The sequence below is a fragment of the Mauremys mutica genome, chromosome 6 (genome assembly GCF_020497125.1).
Source record: "Mauremys mutica isolate MM-2020 ecotype Southern chromosome 6, ASM2049712v1, whole genome shotgun sequence".
Taxonomy (NCBI): Eukaryota; Metazoa; Chordata; order Testudines; family Geoemydidae; genus Mauremys; species Mauremys mutica.
In genome coordinates, this window is record NC_059077.1 from 106,094,082 (window position 1) to 106,109,403 (window position 15,322).

The 15,322-nt window shown below is 38.1% G+C and overlaps 1 protein-coding gene across 1 annotated transcript in view; it reads left to right on the top strand.

Moving 5' to 3' along the window:
* The window catches only part of PTPRD (protein tyrosine phosphatase receptor type D), a 1,658,801-nt gene that overhangs the window by 1,513,612 nt on the left and 129,867 nt on the right, over positions 1-15,322 (top strand). The window contains exons 24-27 of the mRNA XM_045020490.1: positions 2,664-3,251; positions 3,668-3,768; positions 4,713-4,972; positions 14,578-14,668. Coding sequence (XP_044876425.1) covers positions 2,664-3,251; positions 3,668-3,768; positions 4,713-4,972; positions 14,578-14,668 — 1,040 coding nt within the window. The remainder of the gene's footprint in view (positions 1-2,663; positions 3,252-3,667; positions 3,769-4,712; positions 4,973-14,577; positions 14,669-15,322) is intronic.

Genomic DNA, 15,322 nt, shown 5'->3' on the forward strand with positions numbered 1-15,322 from the left:
CTATGATAGCCATATAAATTGTTTTTACAGCTATGTATTTTACAGTTTAGCATGAATTGCAAAAGTGAAATGCACACTTCACTAACTGCAAACCTCATTATTTGCATACAAAAGCTGTCAATCTTTCTTCACTTCTCTGGAAAGATTTGACAACGGCTTGCTCTAGTGAGGTCTCATATTACTAGGATTTCATTCATTGTATTGAACATGATGCGGGAACTTCTATTGATGTACTACAAAATATTGCCCCATATAGCTAAGACAAAACTACGTATATCAAATAAACAAAGTAGACTCAGTCATTATACTCACTATATATATATAGAGAGATAGATATATATAGTTTTCTGTGGTTGTTCACAATCTAAAATATTTAGTAATAGTTTCAGTGGGGCTTGTTTATGCCAGTGATGAATTTAGCCTCCAAATGTTTAAAATGAATTACAATACCGCAACAAAAAAGTGTTACTATTTTATCAAGGGACTGACGTACAGGAGAGAACTTAGGGCGCCCAGACAGCAAGTGTGAAAAATTAGAACAGGGGATGGGGGTAATAGGAGCCCATATTAAAAAAAGCCCCAAATATCAGGACTGTCCCTATAAAATCAGGGCATCTGGTCACCCTAAGAGAACTGGAAGTACTTTCCAGTCAAATTTCACTTTCCATATTCACAGTCACTCTCCTGTCAGGCTCCTTGTTCTTTAGTTTCCTTTCTGTTTTTGCTTTTGCCATTAGACAACATAGACGCATTTTTAATTTTTTAAATTCTTTTTTTAGTGGTTAGGCAAACGTTGCTGGCTTTTCTATTCTGCTCGAGAACTAGCTGTAATGTTTACCTCTTTTATATAGGCACCACCAATCAAACTTAAAAGAAACAGTCTTAAATGTGAGGGCTGCCACAAGAGTAAAAACAATTTATGGCATAAATAATTTAGTGACAGCTTCCAGCAACCTCTCATCTAAAAATCTGAAAGAGTTATTATTCTATTTTTGTGGGCTCTTCTCCTCTTGCTTATGCTCCATTGGCTTCAATAATAGTTATAATACAATGAAAAATTTAGCCTACGAGAGCATTCACAGTCTTTTCTCTGCTCCAATACTGACTCATATCCGTCAGTGGGAAAAGGTCAGAACTAATCAGAGAAATACATTTTATACTACAGAAAGTGGGGTGAAAACATAGAAAGTGCTTGGGATCCTATTTGGACAAGAATTAGGCTTTAAAAAGGAAGACTCTGTAGTAAATGGCTATAAAAATAAACCAGAATTCATATCAGATTGTAGACAATGGCCAGGACTTATGAAGGGAGTAATGGAAAAAAAGCTTATCATTTGCGTAATTTTCACCAAGAAATGGTGTTCTTGTTCTCTTGTTTTGGAATTATTATCAATAGTTCTAATTATGACTGATTTTCTGCAGTTCTGGGGAAAAGATAAAATGTACAGTTCAAAAGATTGTTGTGAAAATTTGATAAATGAACACAAGTTATCCTTTACATTTATCCAGCCCATAACATGGAGTGTCAGACTTGCATCAGTGCAAGCTAATAGTCCCACGCCATTGTCCAATAACATTGTCATCTTCATCCATTGTACACATTTTCATAATGTTTACATCTCTTAAATGCAGTTTTTGAGTTCTTTTCCCAACCCTATTTTCTCCTTATCTGCTCTCCAGCTGACATCCTCATCTTTTTCTTGTGCATCTGCTGACTTTCCTATTGTGAGCTGTTTACGTATACATTTCAGACATAATAAGCTGCTTAAGAGGAGCAAGCTTTACAACTGGTCAGTGTAATCTACATGGAGTTCAAACACATGCGAATGAAGGGCTGATAAGCAGTATCTAGGAGTAAGAATAGTCCAGTGGCTAGGATGCCAGCCTCTGATTTGGGCAGCTCATGATTAAATACCTTCTTCACCATAGACTTCCTGTGTGATCTTGGACAAGTCACTTGGTTTGTCTGTATCTCAGTTCCCCATCTGTAAAATGAGGATAATAGTACTTCCCAATCTCACAGGGACATTGAAAGGATAAATACAAAAAAGATTGCAAGGCACTCAGATACACTATAGTGACAGATGACATATAAGTACCTAAGGTAGGTAGATAGGATTCCTAATGGTGGTATGCTAGGATTGCTAAGAAGAAAGTCCAGCTGACTTACCTTCTATCATAGGTGTATTCCCCTCCCCCCCCAAAAAATAATAATAATGGTAGTAGATATGTTAGGCATAGTGAGAAACCTGTAATTTCTCCATATTTTTTTTTACTTACAGAAATGGAAATGTTTTCCCCTGGATTAAATTAATGAATGCTTATGACAACACTCCTTTTCACAAGCGAGTACTTGTAAGCAAAGATGGGTAGTAGCTGTTTGGAAGTTTTACCTCACTTGTGTTTCATACATTCTGTGTCCCTGAATGTTCATACTTTTCTCTGTATTTGGAAAATGGGTGGGGGGAACAACAAGTCTATTATACTGTATGACTGAATAGTGCAGAAGAAAGAGGTTATTTCTGAACTTTTATAAGATAGTTATTTGAGGAACAAAGAGTGAGGGAAAGGCAAATACAGCTGTATTCCTATTTAAAAAGCCTCAAAAATTAAATGCACATTTCCGTTTATATTTATCATCATTAAATAACATTGTGCTACAGTTCCAGGAAAACCTCGGCTTGTGATTAGCCACACACAGATGAACACGGCTCTTATTCAGTGGCACCCTCCTGTCGATACCTTTGGCCCCCTGCAGGGTTACCGCCTGAAGTTTGGCCGCAAAGATTTGGATATGTTTACAACGCTGGAGTTCTCAGAGAAAGAAGACCACTTCACAGCCACAGACATTCACAAAGGAGCTTCTTATCTCTTCAGGCTTTCAGCTAGAAATAAAGTGGGCTATGGGGAGGAGATGGTAAAAGAGATTTCTATTCCAGAAGAGGTACCCAATGGATTCCCTCAGAACCTCCATTCAGAAAGCTCCACCTCTACGTCGGTCCAATTAACTTGGCAGCCACCGGTCTTAGCAGAGCGAAATGGCATTATCACCAAATATACCCTGCTGTACAGAGATATCAATGTTGCACACCACCCAATTGAGCTCCCCATTGTTCCCGCTGATACCACTATGACACTTTCTGGCTTAAAACCAGATACTACATATGATGTAAAAGTACGTGCCCACACGAGCAAAGGGCCCGGTCCATATAGTCCAAGTGTCCAGTTCAGGACACTGCCCGTGGATCAAGGTAGGATTTGTCTGCTTATGGCGCTGTCCTTTAAAGGAATGTCGGTCTTTGGATATCAGTATTTTTGAAGCTGTAAATAAACTGACCCGCCCATTCATGTAAATAGGTTCAACCAACACAAAAGGTAAAGTATGTAAATCTTAATATGTTTTGGATACCTTAGAATCCAATTACCCCATGTCAAGCAAGTCTGGCTAACATCTGCCCAGTATTTTCAGGTAAGGAAAAATATAACATACTGAGATGGTATTAGATGAATGAACTTCGTAAGAATGAGGTATTTAAATGATTGTCTTAAGCAAATCAGAGATTTGCATTCTATTCTTTTTATCCTTAATGCTTATTGGTAGTGGTGGACAAGCGATAGGAGATAAGGTTCAAGATGTAGTTTAAATACATTATTTTTCCTTTTCCAGCAGTGTTTGCAAAAAATTTTCATGTAAAAGCAGTAATGAAGACGTCAGTATTACTGTCTTGGGAGATTCCAGAGAATTACAATTCTGCCATGCCTTTCAAAGTAAGTTGTTTTCTAATTTGTAAGACATCAAGTATAAAATTGGAGGATATAGTTCACCTGCTTAAGCAGTTTACTGAGCAGGTGGATTTTTTTTGGTTCTGCTATATTTAAAAGTGTATGCTAATCAGCAATATTGACCCAAGCAGTTAAAATCAGTCCTTTGGCAATGTGAACTTTCCACCTTAGAATTAGTACAGTGGCAGCATTCCAAACTTGGACTGGTATTAGATATTATACATGCTGTGAACTCTTTGTTTATAGTGCAGTGCAACAGGTCTTCCTAAACAGAGGAATTAAAAATATTAATTTTCTTTTAAAGCTTCTGCTCTGTATTGTATGTAACAGAATGTGATCTTCTTTACTCCTTTGACCTGTTCTTTAAAAAAGAAACCTATCTGGTTTCTAACTCTTGCATTCCAATTATTTATAATATGGTCAAACAGATTTGTGTAAGTTGCAGTCTTGCCTGTAATTTCTTCTGCACCATTTAAGCACTTATTGCTCACCACGGGGAAAGGTCAGCAAAGAGCAGTATGTTATGAACTTTTGTGAATATGAAAACTGGTTCAGAAAACAAGGAACCTTTAAGGATGGGTAGATCTACAGTAAACACAAGTCTGCAGAACAGCCTTAATGTAAACAGCATGTTAAATGCTCAGCTCATTTGTATCAGCATCATAAGAATTTTAAACATGTTAACAAATACATCTCTAGTACCATGTACATTATAATAGAGGACACTTTATTTTAAATAATTATTTTTGCTGGAAAAAGATAATTAGATTGACATGCCGTTATCAATAACATTTTTACCATAAAATACTGCCGATTAGCATTTTAAATTTATGGCTGGGTTCATTTATGTTTTCAGTGTATCAATACCAATCATTTTACAACTTTTTCCCCCCCAATGACTAAAGGCCTTGAATTTTTGTATCTATTAGATCCTTTACGATGATGGGAAAATGGTGGTTGAGGTGGATGGTCGAGCCACTCAGAAACTTATCACTAACTTGAAGCCAGAGACATCGTATTCCTTTGTTCTGACGAATAGGGGGAACAGTGCTGGAGGTCTTCAGCACAGGGTTACAGCAAAGACTGCACCAGATGTACTGCGCACCAAGCCAGTCTTCATTGGGAAGACCAACTTAGATGGGATGATAACTGTGGAACTTCCTGAAGTACCTGCAAATGAGAATATAAAGTGAGTAAAGGTTCTGCAGTTAGTAAGAATGGCAAGTTTCCTACATCCCAAAATTAACTCTTGTTAATCCCCAAAAGATATAAAATGGAATATTTCAGTGAATTTTTCATCTATTAATTATTATTATTATTTATTTATATTACCATAGTGCCCAGGAGCCCTAGTCTTGGACCATTCAGATAGGTGATATACAAACACAGAATACAATCTAATCATTTTAGGCTCTCCTGGAATCTGATTGGCATAAGATAGATATTCACACATGGTTAACGAAAACATCATAGGTAGAAATTATGGGAATGCGAGTCTGTAATTGAATCCCCTGTTATGGATCTAACAATTCATTATGGTCTCAGGTCAGCACTTTTAAACCATCATTTCCTTTTGACTCCATGACACAGCCTAGAAATGGATTTTGTAGAGCTGGTCATAAAAGATTAATTTTTCCCTTTTGAAATTTTTGAGAAAGACAAAAAAAACCCCTCTTTTCATTGAAAAACCAAAAAAAAAAAAAAAGAGAGTTTTCAGACAGGAAGTTTTTGGCCAAGAGCTTCCTGGTTTTTTTTGTTTGTTTGTTTTTGTTTTTGACAAAAAGCTGACATTTTCTGTAGAAAGTAAACACTTTTAATATAAATGTTCATTTAGTCAAAAATCCAATTTGCCATCAAAAATAGTTTTTTAATGGAAAATTATCAACCATCCTCAAGGTTTTGTTTTCTACAGTATTAAAGTGCAATTTGATTATGTAAAAATGGCATTTTGGGTTATGTGTTTATTGTCTCATAGTATTTTCTAGATCAAAAGTGCTCACTTATCAGTTTAGAAGTAAAATTATGTATTTTTATTTCACAGTCATCCCTGCAAACTGTAACTGTCCTTATCATGAATCATTACAAGTAATAAGATATTGCAGGCCAGCTTATGCCTTCAGTTACATTTGTGCCACCAATTCCCACTGAAGCAACTTGCAATATCAAGCCTCAGTCACTGCATGGACTAGTGGAGGCTTAAAAGGCTATTACAATACTTTGTACAATACTTTGAATGAACTAATTATATAGGCAAGAATGAAGTTAAGTAACATCCAGGTAAGAACATAAGAACGGCCATAGCCCAGTATCCTGCCTTCCGACAGTGACCAGGGCCAGTTTCTTCAGAGGGAATGAACAGAACAGGGCTATTATCAGGAGATCCATCCCCTGTTGTACAATCCCAGCTCCTGGCAGTCAGGTGCAAGTAAGGAAATAGGGAAGTGTTTGCTGACAGTTTTGGAGAAGAGTTTACCAGATTTATCAGAGGCTGCTTAAATGTTTGGAGAAATGGTCCTGTGAAGACTTAAACAACAGAGATAGTACTAAAGAGCTGACAGCACAGTGCCAGCAGGGATTAGAAAGATAGCCAGGAAAACATGAAGCATGGTATAATCAATAAGTGTTATTGCTCTGGTTCCAGTGATTCTTGTTGTTCTATAAGGTTCCCATGTGTGATGTGAGGGAAATGGGGAGGAAAATGAGCAAGTCATTAAATATTGTTGGGGATGCAACCTGCCTTCTCTCTGGTAGGTTTTTACTGTAGGCTTTCTACACTGCTGTTCCCCTTTTTTGTAATTGGCATTCAAGACAGGTGAGATCAGAAAAAGAATTACTTTGAAACTTTAAAAGGGTGAAAAAGTGAAAAATGTAGCCATTTTCATTAGACTGAGGAAAAAGTGGTCAGTACAAATGTAGCTAAGGAAGACTGAAGATGGAACAAGTCAAAAAGATTTATGATGTAAGGAAATTCTAGGGAGAAAAGAGCTAGGGATATTTAGTAAAACAGTAGCAGATGACAGCAACAGAGAAAGAGACAATAACTTTCCCCACAAGTAATGAAAAAAGTGGAAGACTATTGGTAGGAGTTAGGATCTAATCTTGTCATTAATGTAAACATGTAGCTCCCCTTGGATTGCATAGGTATTTGCTGGGAGAATAAGCCCCTGTTGGTGTGTTCACCACACAGAAGAAGGCAAGAACATGTAGTATGGGTTTTAACCAGGCTGCAACTTCATTAGCCAAATTACAACCAAGTTTCCTATCAGGGGACAGCACAGTGCAGTCACTTGCAGCCCGCTGATTCTTTGCCAGTTTTGGGGGAGGTCCCACCTCAGAGGGAGCCAATCATTACACTAGGATGTAACCTGGATGGTTTCTCTTGCTCCCACTTCTGAGGGCTGTGGCGAGAAGGGATCTCCACCCCCAGAGAGCACCGCCATCAAGCACATCAGCAGGGCGGTACCCTGGCATAGTGTCCCGGCTCCCTGGTTCACATTTGCACCCCCAGGGTAAGACCCAATGCTCCCATCTCATAAGGAGACATCCTTGGGATGCCCACTATGTCACTTCTTTGGATCTGGAGCCGACATCAGCAAGTTCCTGCACTGAGCAAATGCCAAAAGTTGTGCCAACTAAATGACTCTCACTTAAGTTCAAACTGTGACCTCCAGGAGGGCGAGAATCCAGCCCTCTGCTTGCTCAAAAGCCAACCCCTAGGTTTTGCTGCAAGGAAGGTGAAAAACCCAAACAACCTTGGTCAGTCTGTGGTATGGGGAAAAAAGCAGGTACCAGCTTATCCCTCAGCCACAAAGCACTTATTAGCTTAGCCCTCAGCAACCTAGATAAGGGAGGAAGGAGGTGCTGACGGCTGGTAACTAGCAAACAAAAAGTGGCCCTGAGCACAGGGCGCCTATCGTGGCTCCAAATCTCATGCCAAATCCCACAAGACGTCCAGCCTACCCTGGATATACTGAGGGGGCTGGATGTCTTGTGGAACCCAATCTGTTCTGGTTTTTTTGGCACTCCCCCGTTGCGGAAGCCACAAAACCGCACCCCACTAGGCTTGGAGACCTCCATGAGATAGAAAAGTATATTCATTGGGAAATAAAGCTGCATACAATAAAATGGTTTAAAGCTTAAAAGCAGTCCCTATCTGTTAAATATAGCTTGAATTCTTAGAGTTTAAGGAGATAATAATAGCTGTAGTGCCTGGGAGGGAAGAACCATCTTGTACAGTAATCACCATTAAACTTTTTACGGTTACCATTTGTATGTGATTAACACTGCGCTACCATGATTCTGTCTATCCTAATATGGTAGGATTACTAAATATAGAGAATCCTGTATTAATGTTAATTAGGCAAAAGGCAAAACTGATAAGAATTTAATGGCTTTACTGTAGTGCATTTTAAATTAACACTAATGGGACATGGGGGCAATTTCTTAGTCACACCACAATTTGTTAAATATGTTGGGGAGCATAACTTTCATTCTTCAGTGTCTAATAATGGTAATGAGTCGATATTGTAATAGAGCTGTGCAAAAATATTCATATCCAGAGCTAAATGGGTGTCTTTTCACCAGTTCTGCTTCAGGTAAGGTATTTCTGGCATTTTGCCAAAATTTGTGTACTTACTAAAAATAGTATTTCTGACTGAAAGTTGCTGTGCCTGTTTATGAATCCCTCCCAAGTAAAGGGGGGAAATTATGCCAGGCCTGGGTCCCAAAGAAAACAAACAGTTAAGCAATCCCTTGAAGTGTTTTGCATCTTCTGTTGACCCACTTAGCTTGTTTTGTGTGTTACCGGAGCCCTGGTTATGCAGTGAATGTTCTAACAACTGACATGGGATTGCTCCCCCCAATAACTGTCAGTGCTGCATAGATATTCCTTATAGAGCTAGTTAGTGTCATTCTGCAACCTACCTTATGTGTACTTCTGTACTCCACTTTAACATTGCTTGTGTGTGCTAAAAGTGTGTGTGCAGCAGTCTGATTGGCTAATCAAGGTTGTGTGTGGCAGTCTGACACTTGGAAAGCATGACAGAGAGTGTTAGACAAGATAGACTCACCTTGTATTATATGCTTTGAGAGAAATTCATGAATGTGAAGGGAAATGAGTGGTTATGATTTAATGGGGGTATTCCACTAGTCAATGCATGTGATAAATTTAATCCATGATAGCCCAAGTAACTTGTTCACATACTCAGCCAGAACACAGTGTGCAAAGTTGTACTCTCAGCTGATTTTCTCTTAATTTTGAGGAAACCACTGTAATTACTGACCACATGAAATTAGGAGTCATCTTAAGGTTGTGGCTGGGCAGGTTGAAGGAATCTACAGCTACTGTTGAGGCAAATATGTGGACTAAACACAAAATGTGTATTTAAAAATAAAACAGGTAATGAAATGTTACGTGTAACTTAAAACTATACAGTTGGATCTGTTCAAAATAACGTAATTAAGAAGATGTTTGTAGCCATCTAATGGCTTACAATAGAAAAAAGGGATAAACACTGTAATCTGAACTGACTACCTCAATATATTGATTTAGGAAGTTGATTTTATTCCATTAGGTGAATAGCGGTAGCCTATGGTAAGAGGGAAATCATAGCCAAGAAACTACACTTCTCCAACTTTTTTTTAAATGCCAATAGGGCTGAAGAGTGATGATGGACCTAGGATATTCCTAAGAAATGGGGAAAGCTATTAGGATGTATGGAAGGGCATATAAGGAGTGCTATTCTTTTTCCCTGTACTATATTTCAAACAGCGTGCTAACCTTCCCTCTCGCTGCACTGAGGGTAGAGCTGCCCTTTCAGGCCTGCAAAGCCAGAGGTAAATCTCAGCTTTTATTTTTATTAAAGTAAGATTTTAGCCCTTTTCCTTCCAAAGACAGCACTGAACATGTGAATCAGTTGCTAGGGATGAACAAAGCTTTTCAGGGCCTTTCTCTACAGCTGCCCAAAGCTGGACTTTGGAACTATGAAATCTGGTTTGAATTTTAGAGAGATTCCAGAACAATTTATGGTTACCCAGGCTATTGGTGGTGGTGGTGGGGTGTTGCAAGCTGCATCCCAGTGGATTAAGCACAGCACTGTGAACAAGGGAATCCTATATTTCAGTCCCAGCTCTGTCCCTGACTCCCCCTATGACCTTGTTCAAATCACTTAGGCCAAAATTTTCAAATATAAGCACACCTGACTAAAAGTGGCCTGGTTTTCAAAGGAGCTGAGCACTCATCCTATTGAAGGCAATAGGGCTGGAGGGCACTCTCCAGTCACTTATTCAGGTGCCTAATTTTAAGCACCTAAGTGTGACAGCTTTGGCCTTATCTTTTCTGCCTCTGTTTCCCCAATTATAATTTTGGGATAATAATATTGTAACCCCCCCTTACTTCCCTGGGTTACTCAGGAGCAGGCAACATTCACCTGTGTGCCTGGGCACCTGATGTTCTTGACATTAAAGGAGATCCTGAGTATCCCAGTGGTGATGTTGATAAGTGGGAACCTTTATCCACCCCTCTGCTGCAGTCCCTTTATTCCTAAAGGAATTTAAAATTGGCGGTGCCTCCACCTGGCTGGCCCCTGTACACACTCAATGGTGTGCCTTGGGAACCTCCAGGAATGAACCCCTTCAAATAGTAATAATAATAACCTGTGGCATGGGTCTAACTCAAATACCAATTATAAATAATATACATCCAATATACTTAAATTGAGCTAACACTCATTTACTTAAAAACTTAAAAAAACAGGGTATAACAGACTAAGAATAAATTTCATTAGTAATTTAAATCCACAGAAGCAGTTGAATAAAATCAATTAACAAATATACTATACAGTAATAAATGAAACATGTAAGTGGCATTTACACTGCCACCATTCACCCCACCCCAGAGTGTACCCGCCTCTGGATTTCAGAGAGCTAGGTACTTACTTGCGTGGGCGCGCTGCAAGATCTGCAGCTGGAGACAGCACTCTGTTGGTTCTGTGCATCAGTCCAGCTAAGACAAAAAAACTACACAACCCCTCTGAAATTCGAGTTGGCTCCACCAAATGTCAGCAGCTCTGGGTCCTGGCTCGGTAGGAAGATCACTCTGCCTCTCCTCAGACTCAGTCTCTCTGCTGTGCTCCCTTCCCTTGCAAGTACTTTCCAAACAAGAGTGGGGATTACTCACAGCTCCTTCACTGCAGGCCCTTTCTTCACTTCTTTTTCAGCTCTAGGCACAGCAACAGTCTCTGCTCTGACTCCAGTGAAGCCACCGACAGCCTTGAAGCTCCCTGCTCAATCAAAGCCCTTGTAGGCTCTTAGCAGCAGCTCCTGGTATGGACAGAGCTCCATAGCAGCAATCTCTCTCCTCTTCCCAAAATGAAGTCTACCACCTGCTCTCCCTGCACGAGGCAGTCTCCCACCACCTTTCCCCAAGGCATCATGGGAGTTGTAGTTTGTAAGGCTAGATTGCAGCACACAGAGTTTTCCCCTGGAACACTCCCAATAAAGTTCGGAGGCCCTCTAGTAAAGGGTGCCTACATACTTTTCTACATCAAAAGGGTATTATGATGATTAATCAGTTAGCATTTGCAAAGTTGTGTCATTGCTAGAGTAAAGCCAAATGCACACACAACCCTCCAATATAGATATGGAGCCTAGTACCTCCAAGACCACAGTTTCTTTGCAGAATCAGACCATGCATTTTTTTTTTCAAAGTTGATACCTTTGCTTACAAGTTAGTGCGGTGACCCAAAGAACAATCCATTTTATTGTATAGAATGAATGAGTTAAATTTGGCAGTTCCCCAAAAAGTCAGCTGACTAAGCCTCTGTCAAAATCTTCTGACTGGCACTGTTCTTAATGGTGTGGTGATGGTAACCAGGAGTTTATCATGTTTGGTAGGGCAAAAAATGGTTTCACAGAATTATCCAATACACAAGGTGATCCAGACTAAAGGTGTCTGAAATGGTTGACTTGCTGCTTGATCTGTCTTTTAGTTTAATGTAAAAATTACTTTGTTTAAGCCTCAACTTCTTGCTTCCCATTTGAATGAATTATTATTTCTGAGGGATTAGTCAGTTCTGCTAAGGCTGTACAGGAACCAGGGATTTATTACTACTCATACTTCAGTATTTATATAACTCCTGTTTCAGCAAAGCAGGCACAGCTAGCTGAATAGAAAATGGGATCATCCATCCTTTTTTGAAGGATCAAATAAGACGATACATTTTTAAGAGACCACATGAAGACCATTTGGTCTGTGAAAGGACAATCCCGTCTTACGTATTTATTTCTGAAAATCTTATTTGCAGCATTTTTAATAACTTCCAGCATCTTATATATAAGCCTCCTCAGTCTTATCTTAATATGATCTTTTATAGTTATTTCTATGAAGGAATGTACTATAATGCTAGCTTTGATCTTGTTGTATCCTGGTTTTTATGTTGAGTCACTGATAAAACAACAAAGAAATCATGTGAAATAAATAAATACAAAAGCTTGGAGATACATACCCAGCATCAAGGCCCAGATTTTGTAAGGCTTATACTCAAATTGAGCAGTATCTTCCTCTCCCAGTAGTTCCACTGAAATCAATTTAATCAATGGGACTATTTGGGTCCCAAATAGTTATGGTCCTAGTGAAGTCAATGGAAGTTTTGCTGATGAGTTCAATAGAACCAGGATTTCACTCAATGTAAGTAAAGCTGGCAGAATCTGAACCTATAGCATTTGCTAGAAAAAGGGTTGTTTCCCCATTTTATTGATCTGCATAAAAGATAAGATATTTAGTCAGCCCCCTCTCGTTGTTATAGACTCATGCTACATGTTTTGTTTTACAAATCTAGGATAGAATTATTATGGGCTGGGATTGGTAAATAGCATTCACGGGTCTGTGGTACTTAGAGATCTGAGTACCTACACTTCTTCTTGGTATCAATTATAGTTGTGGATGCTCTTTGAAAATTAGGCCCTTGATATTTTTTAAAAAAGGAAATTTTAACACATTTAAGCATTTTGTATGGTAATAAAAAAGTGCAGTCATGTTACAACATAGAACTCCTTTATCTCTAGGAGTGTTTTCACATGCTGCCAAAAGGGAGATCCAGATTGAAGGCACTCCATTGAGATGGTTACTTCATAGGCTGGTTTAGACTGAGCTCTTTGTATAGGACTGGGGAGAAGGATATTTATGGCTTCTCTTACTAATTGCTTCAGAGGAGGCTGTTCAACTGTATTCCTAACCATGAGTGAAATGAACAGACAGCCACTGTGGCAGAAAGAAAATGGATAATAAGCCATAAAAAATGGCAGGCCAGGATAGGTGAAGATTGTCCATGGTCCTTCAGCCTTATCTTCTATTACTAGTCACTAATGGAGGACACGGAGGCACCTTAAATATGAGATCTGTCATCAGGGCAAAGGAAGGCAACTACTCTCCTTTATCCTCTCTGCTGTTGAAACAAAGAATAAGTGTTTTTTTGACAAATATATTAAGAAAATATATAATATCTATTGTTGTCACTCTGTTTCCTCAGTTCTGCACACTAATATGAAAGGATAGACCTGCTTGACATATACTCTGGTTTGGTGGGAGAAAATGAGAAGGAGACAATCCGGGAACAAAAAATTAAAAAATGCTGCCTCAGCTCAATTATACTGAAAAATGTCATTTACTGAAAATTCTTTATGGGAGAAGAGAAGAGGATGTTTTTCAGGGGAATGTTTGACTAGTAAATTGGGAGTGTATTTTGCTTTAAAGTCCTGACTGTGAAGAAAGCCAAATGGTGGGGTTTCCTATTCCACTGTAATGAACTATATGTTAGGCAGTTACAGAACTTGTTAATGAAAATTTATAGTAAGAAGTAAAGGGGATGTGTGTCTTTTAAAATATATATATATGAAATGATAATTAAGAAGACATTATGTGTGTGTTTATATATAAAATGTTATCTTAATTCTTAATTATATGTGTGTGTGTGTGTATATATATATATATATATAAAATATGATCTTAATTGTCATTTTATATAACACACAAATATACACACAAGTCTGTTATAGATATATAATGTTTTAATTCTCGGGGTATGTGTGTGTATAATGTCTTAATTCTCAGTGTTTATATATATATACACACACACACTCTTACCCATTATACATATATAATGTATTCTTAATTCTCAGTTATATGTATAACTCCCCCATATATACCCTTTTACTTCTTACTATATATTATTGACCAGTTTTGTATTATGTCTATATAATACTATAGTATGATAATAGTAGCAGGATCAACAAATACATTATGTTACCATCTCATTCCCATTATACATGAAAATTGGGAGAAGAGTGTGATGGTAAATGGACTCTTGAAAAATCCAGTAATAAGTTTCAGCTTATTGGTTTCCATACGCTTAGAATGCTGGCAGGTCACAAGTGTCCCATGCCTGTTACATTTAAAATGAGATAATAAACTGCAGTCAACCATGTAGGCATTATGAAATATTATAATTATAGTTTCATATAAATATTTATGTGTTTAGATGAAAAAGCAGGTAATTAGTGCCATTTGTTTGTCAAATGCTGTACACTAGAAAACAAACAGATGATAAATTCAAGAGCCTCAGTAGTGTACAAGAACCTTTTTGGGAGATTGTAACAACATTTCATGTACAAAATTTGCCTTTATTTCAGCACAGTTCTCTCTCTCCAGAGAAGTTGGCTTTAAGCTCACATCCAACCCTTTTGACTTATCCTCTCACTTGATTTAGACCTCATTGTTATCTATTACTTCCTTTACAGAGGTTATTATATAGTAATTGTGCCTTTGAAGAAGTCTCATGGAAAGTTTATCAAACCATGGGAAAGTCCGGATGAAATGGAATTAGATGAGGTACAGTATTTCTATTTTGATTCTTTCTGTTTCTATTTTAGTAATTAAAATATTTTAATGATTGCATCCCACTAATGCACTGATTTCAGTGAGTTTAGTTGTCTGGATATTTTATCTTTGGATTGAATTACCCTCTGGGGGTGGAAAAAAAAATCTAATTACTTAAATTAGAAGACATTAAAGACATTAAGTTTCAATAAAGCACACAAACTGTCTGATCTTTGTTGGCATTAATATTTTATTCTTTGCCTATTGTAAAGCATAAAGCAAAAGTGCATAAGGTGAAACGAGTTGTCAGCAAAAGCTTAATTGATATGATATGAACTGCAGTAAAGGCCTGGTTCATTAGTGGGCTGTTTGCTAAGGATGTAACAAATGCTAAATTGCAATTCGCACTGCTGTTTAACATTTGACTTACCTTGTGGTCTTTTTACCTGTTTCTCACATACTGTAATACCGATGATTAGGAAATCTTTGCAGTATTCTCTATTCTCTTGGTGCTCAGTATTCCAAAATTAAAAACCTCATAGGAGAAAACAACTGTGTGTCACCAATTCGCAATACAAGCGCCATACTCCAAAGAACAGTGTATAGTGGCTTCATTTCAGAAAAACAACAACTAAATACTTTATCTCTTTTGAGCTAGTATTACTT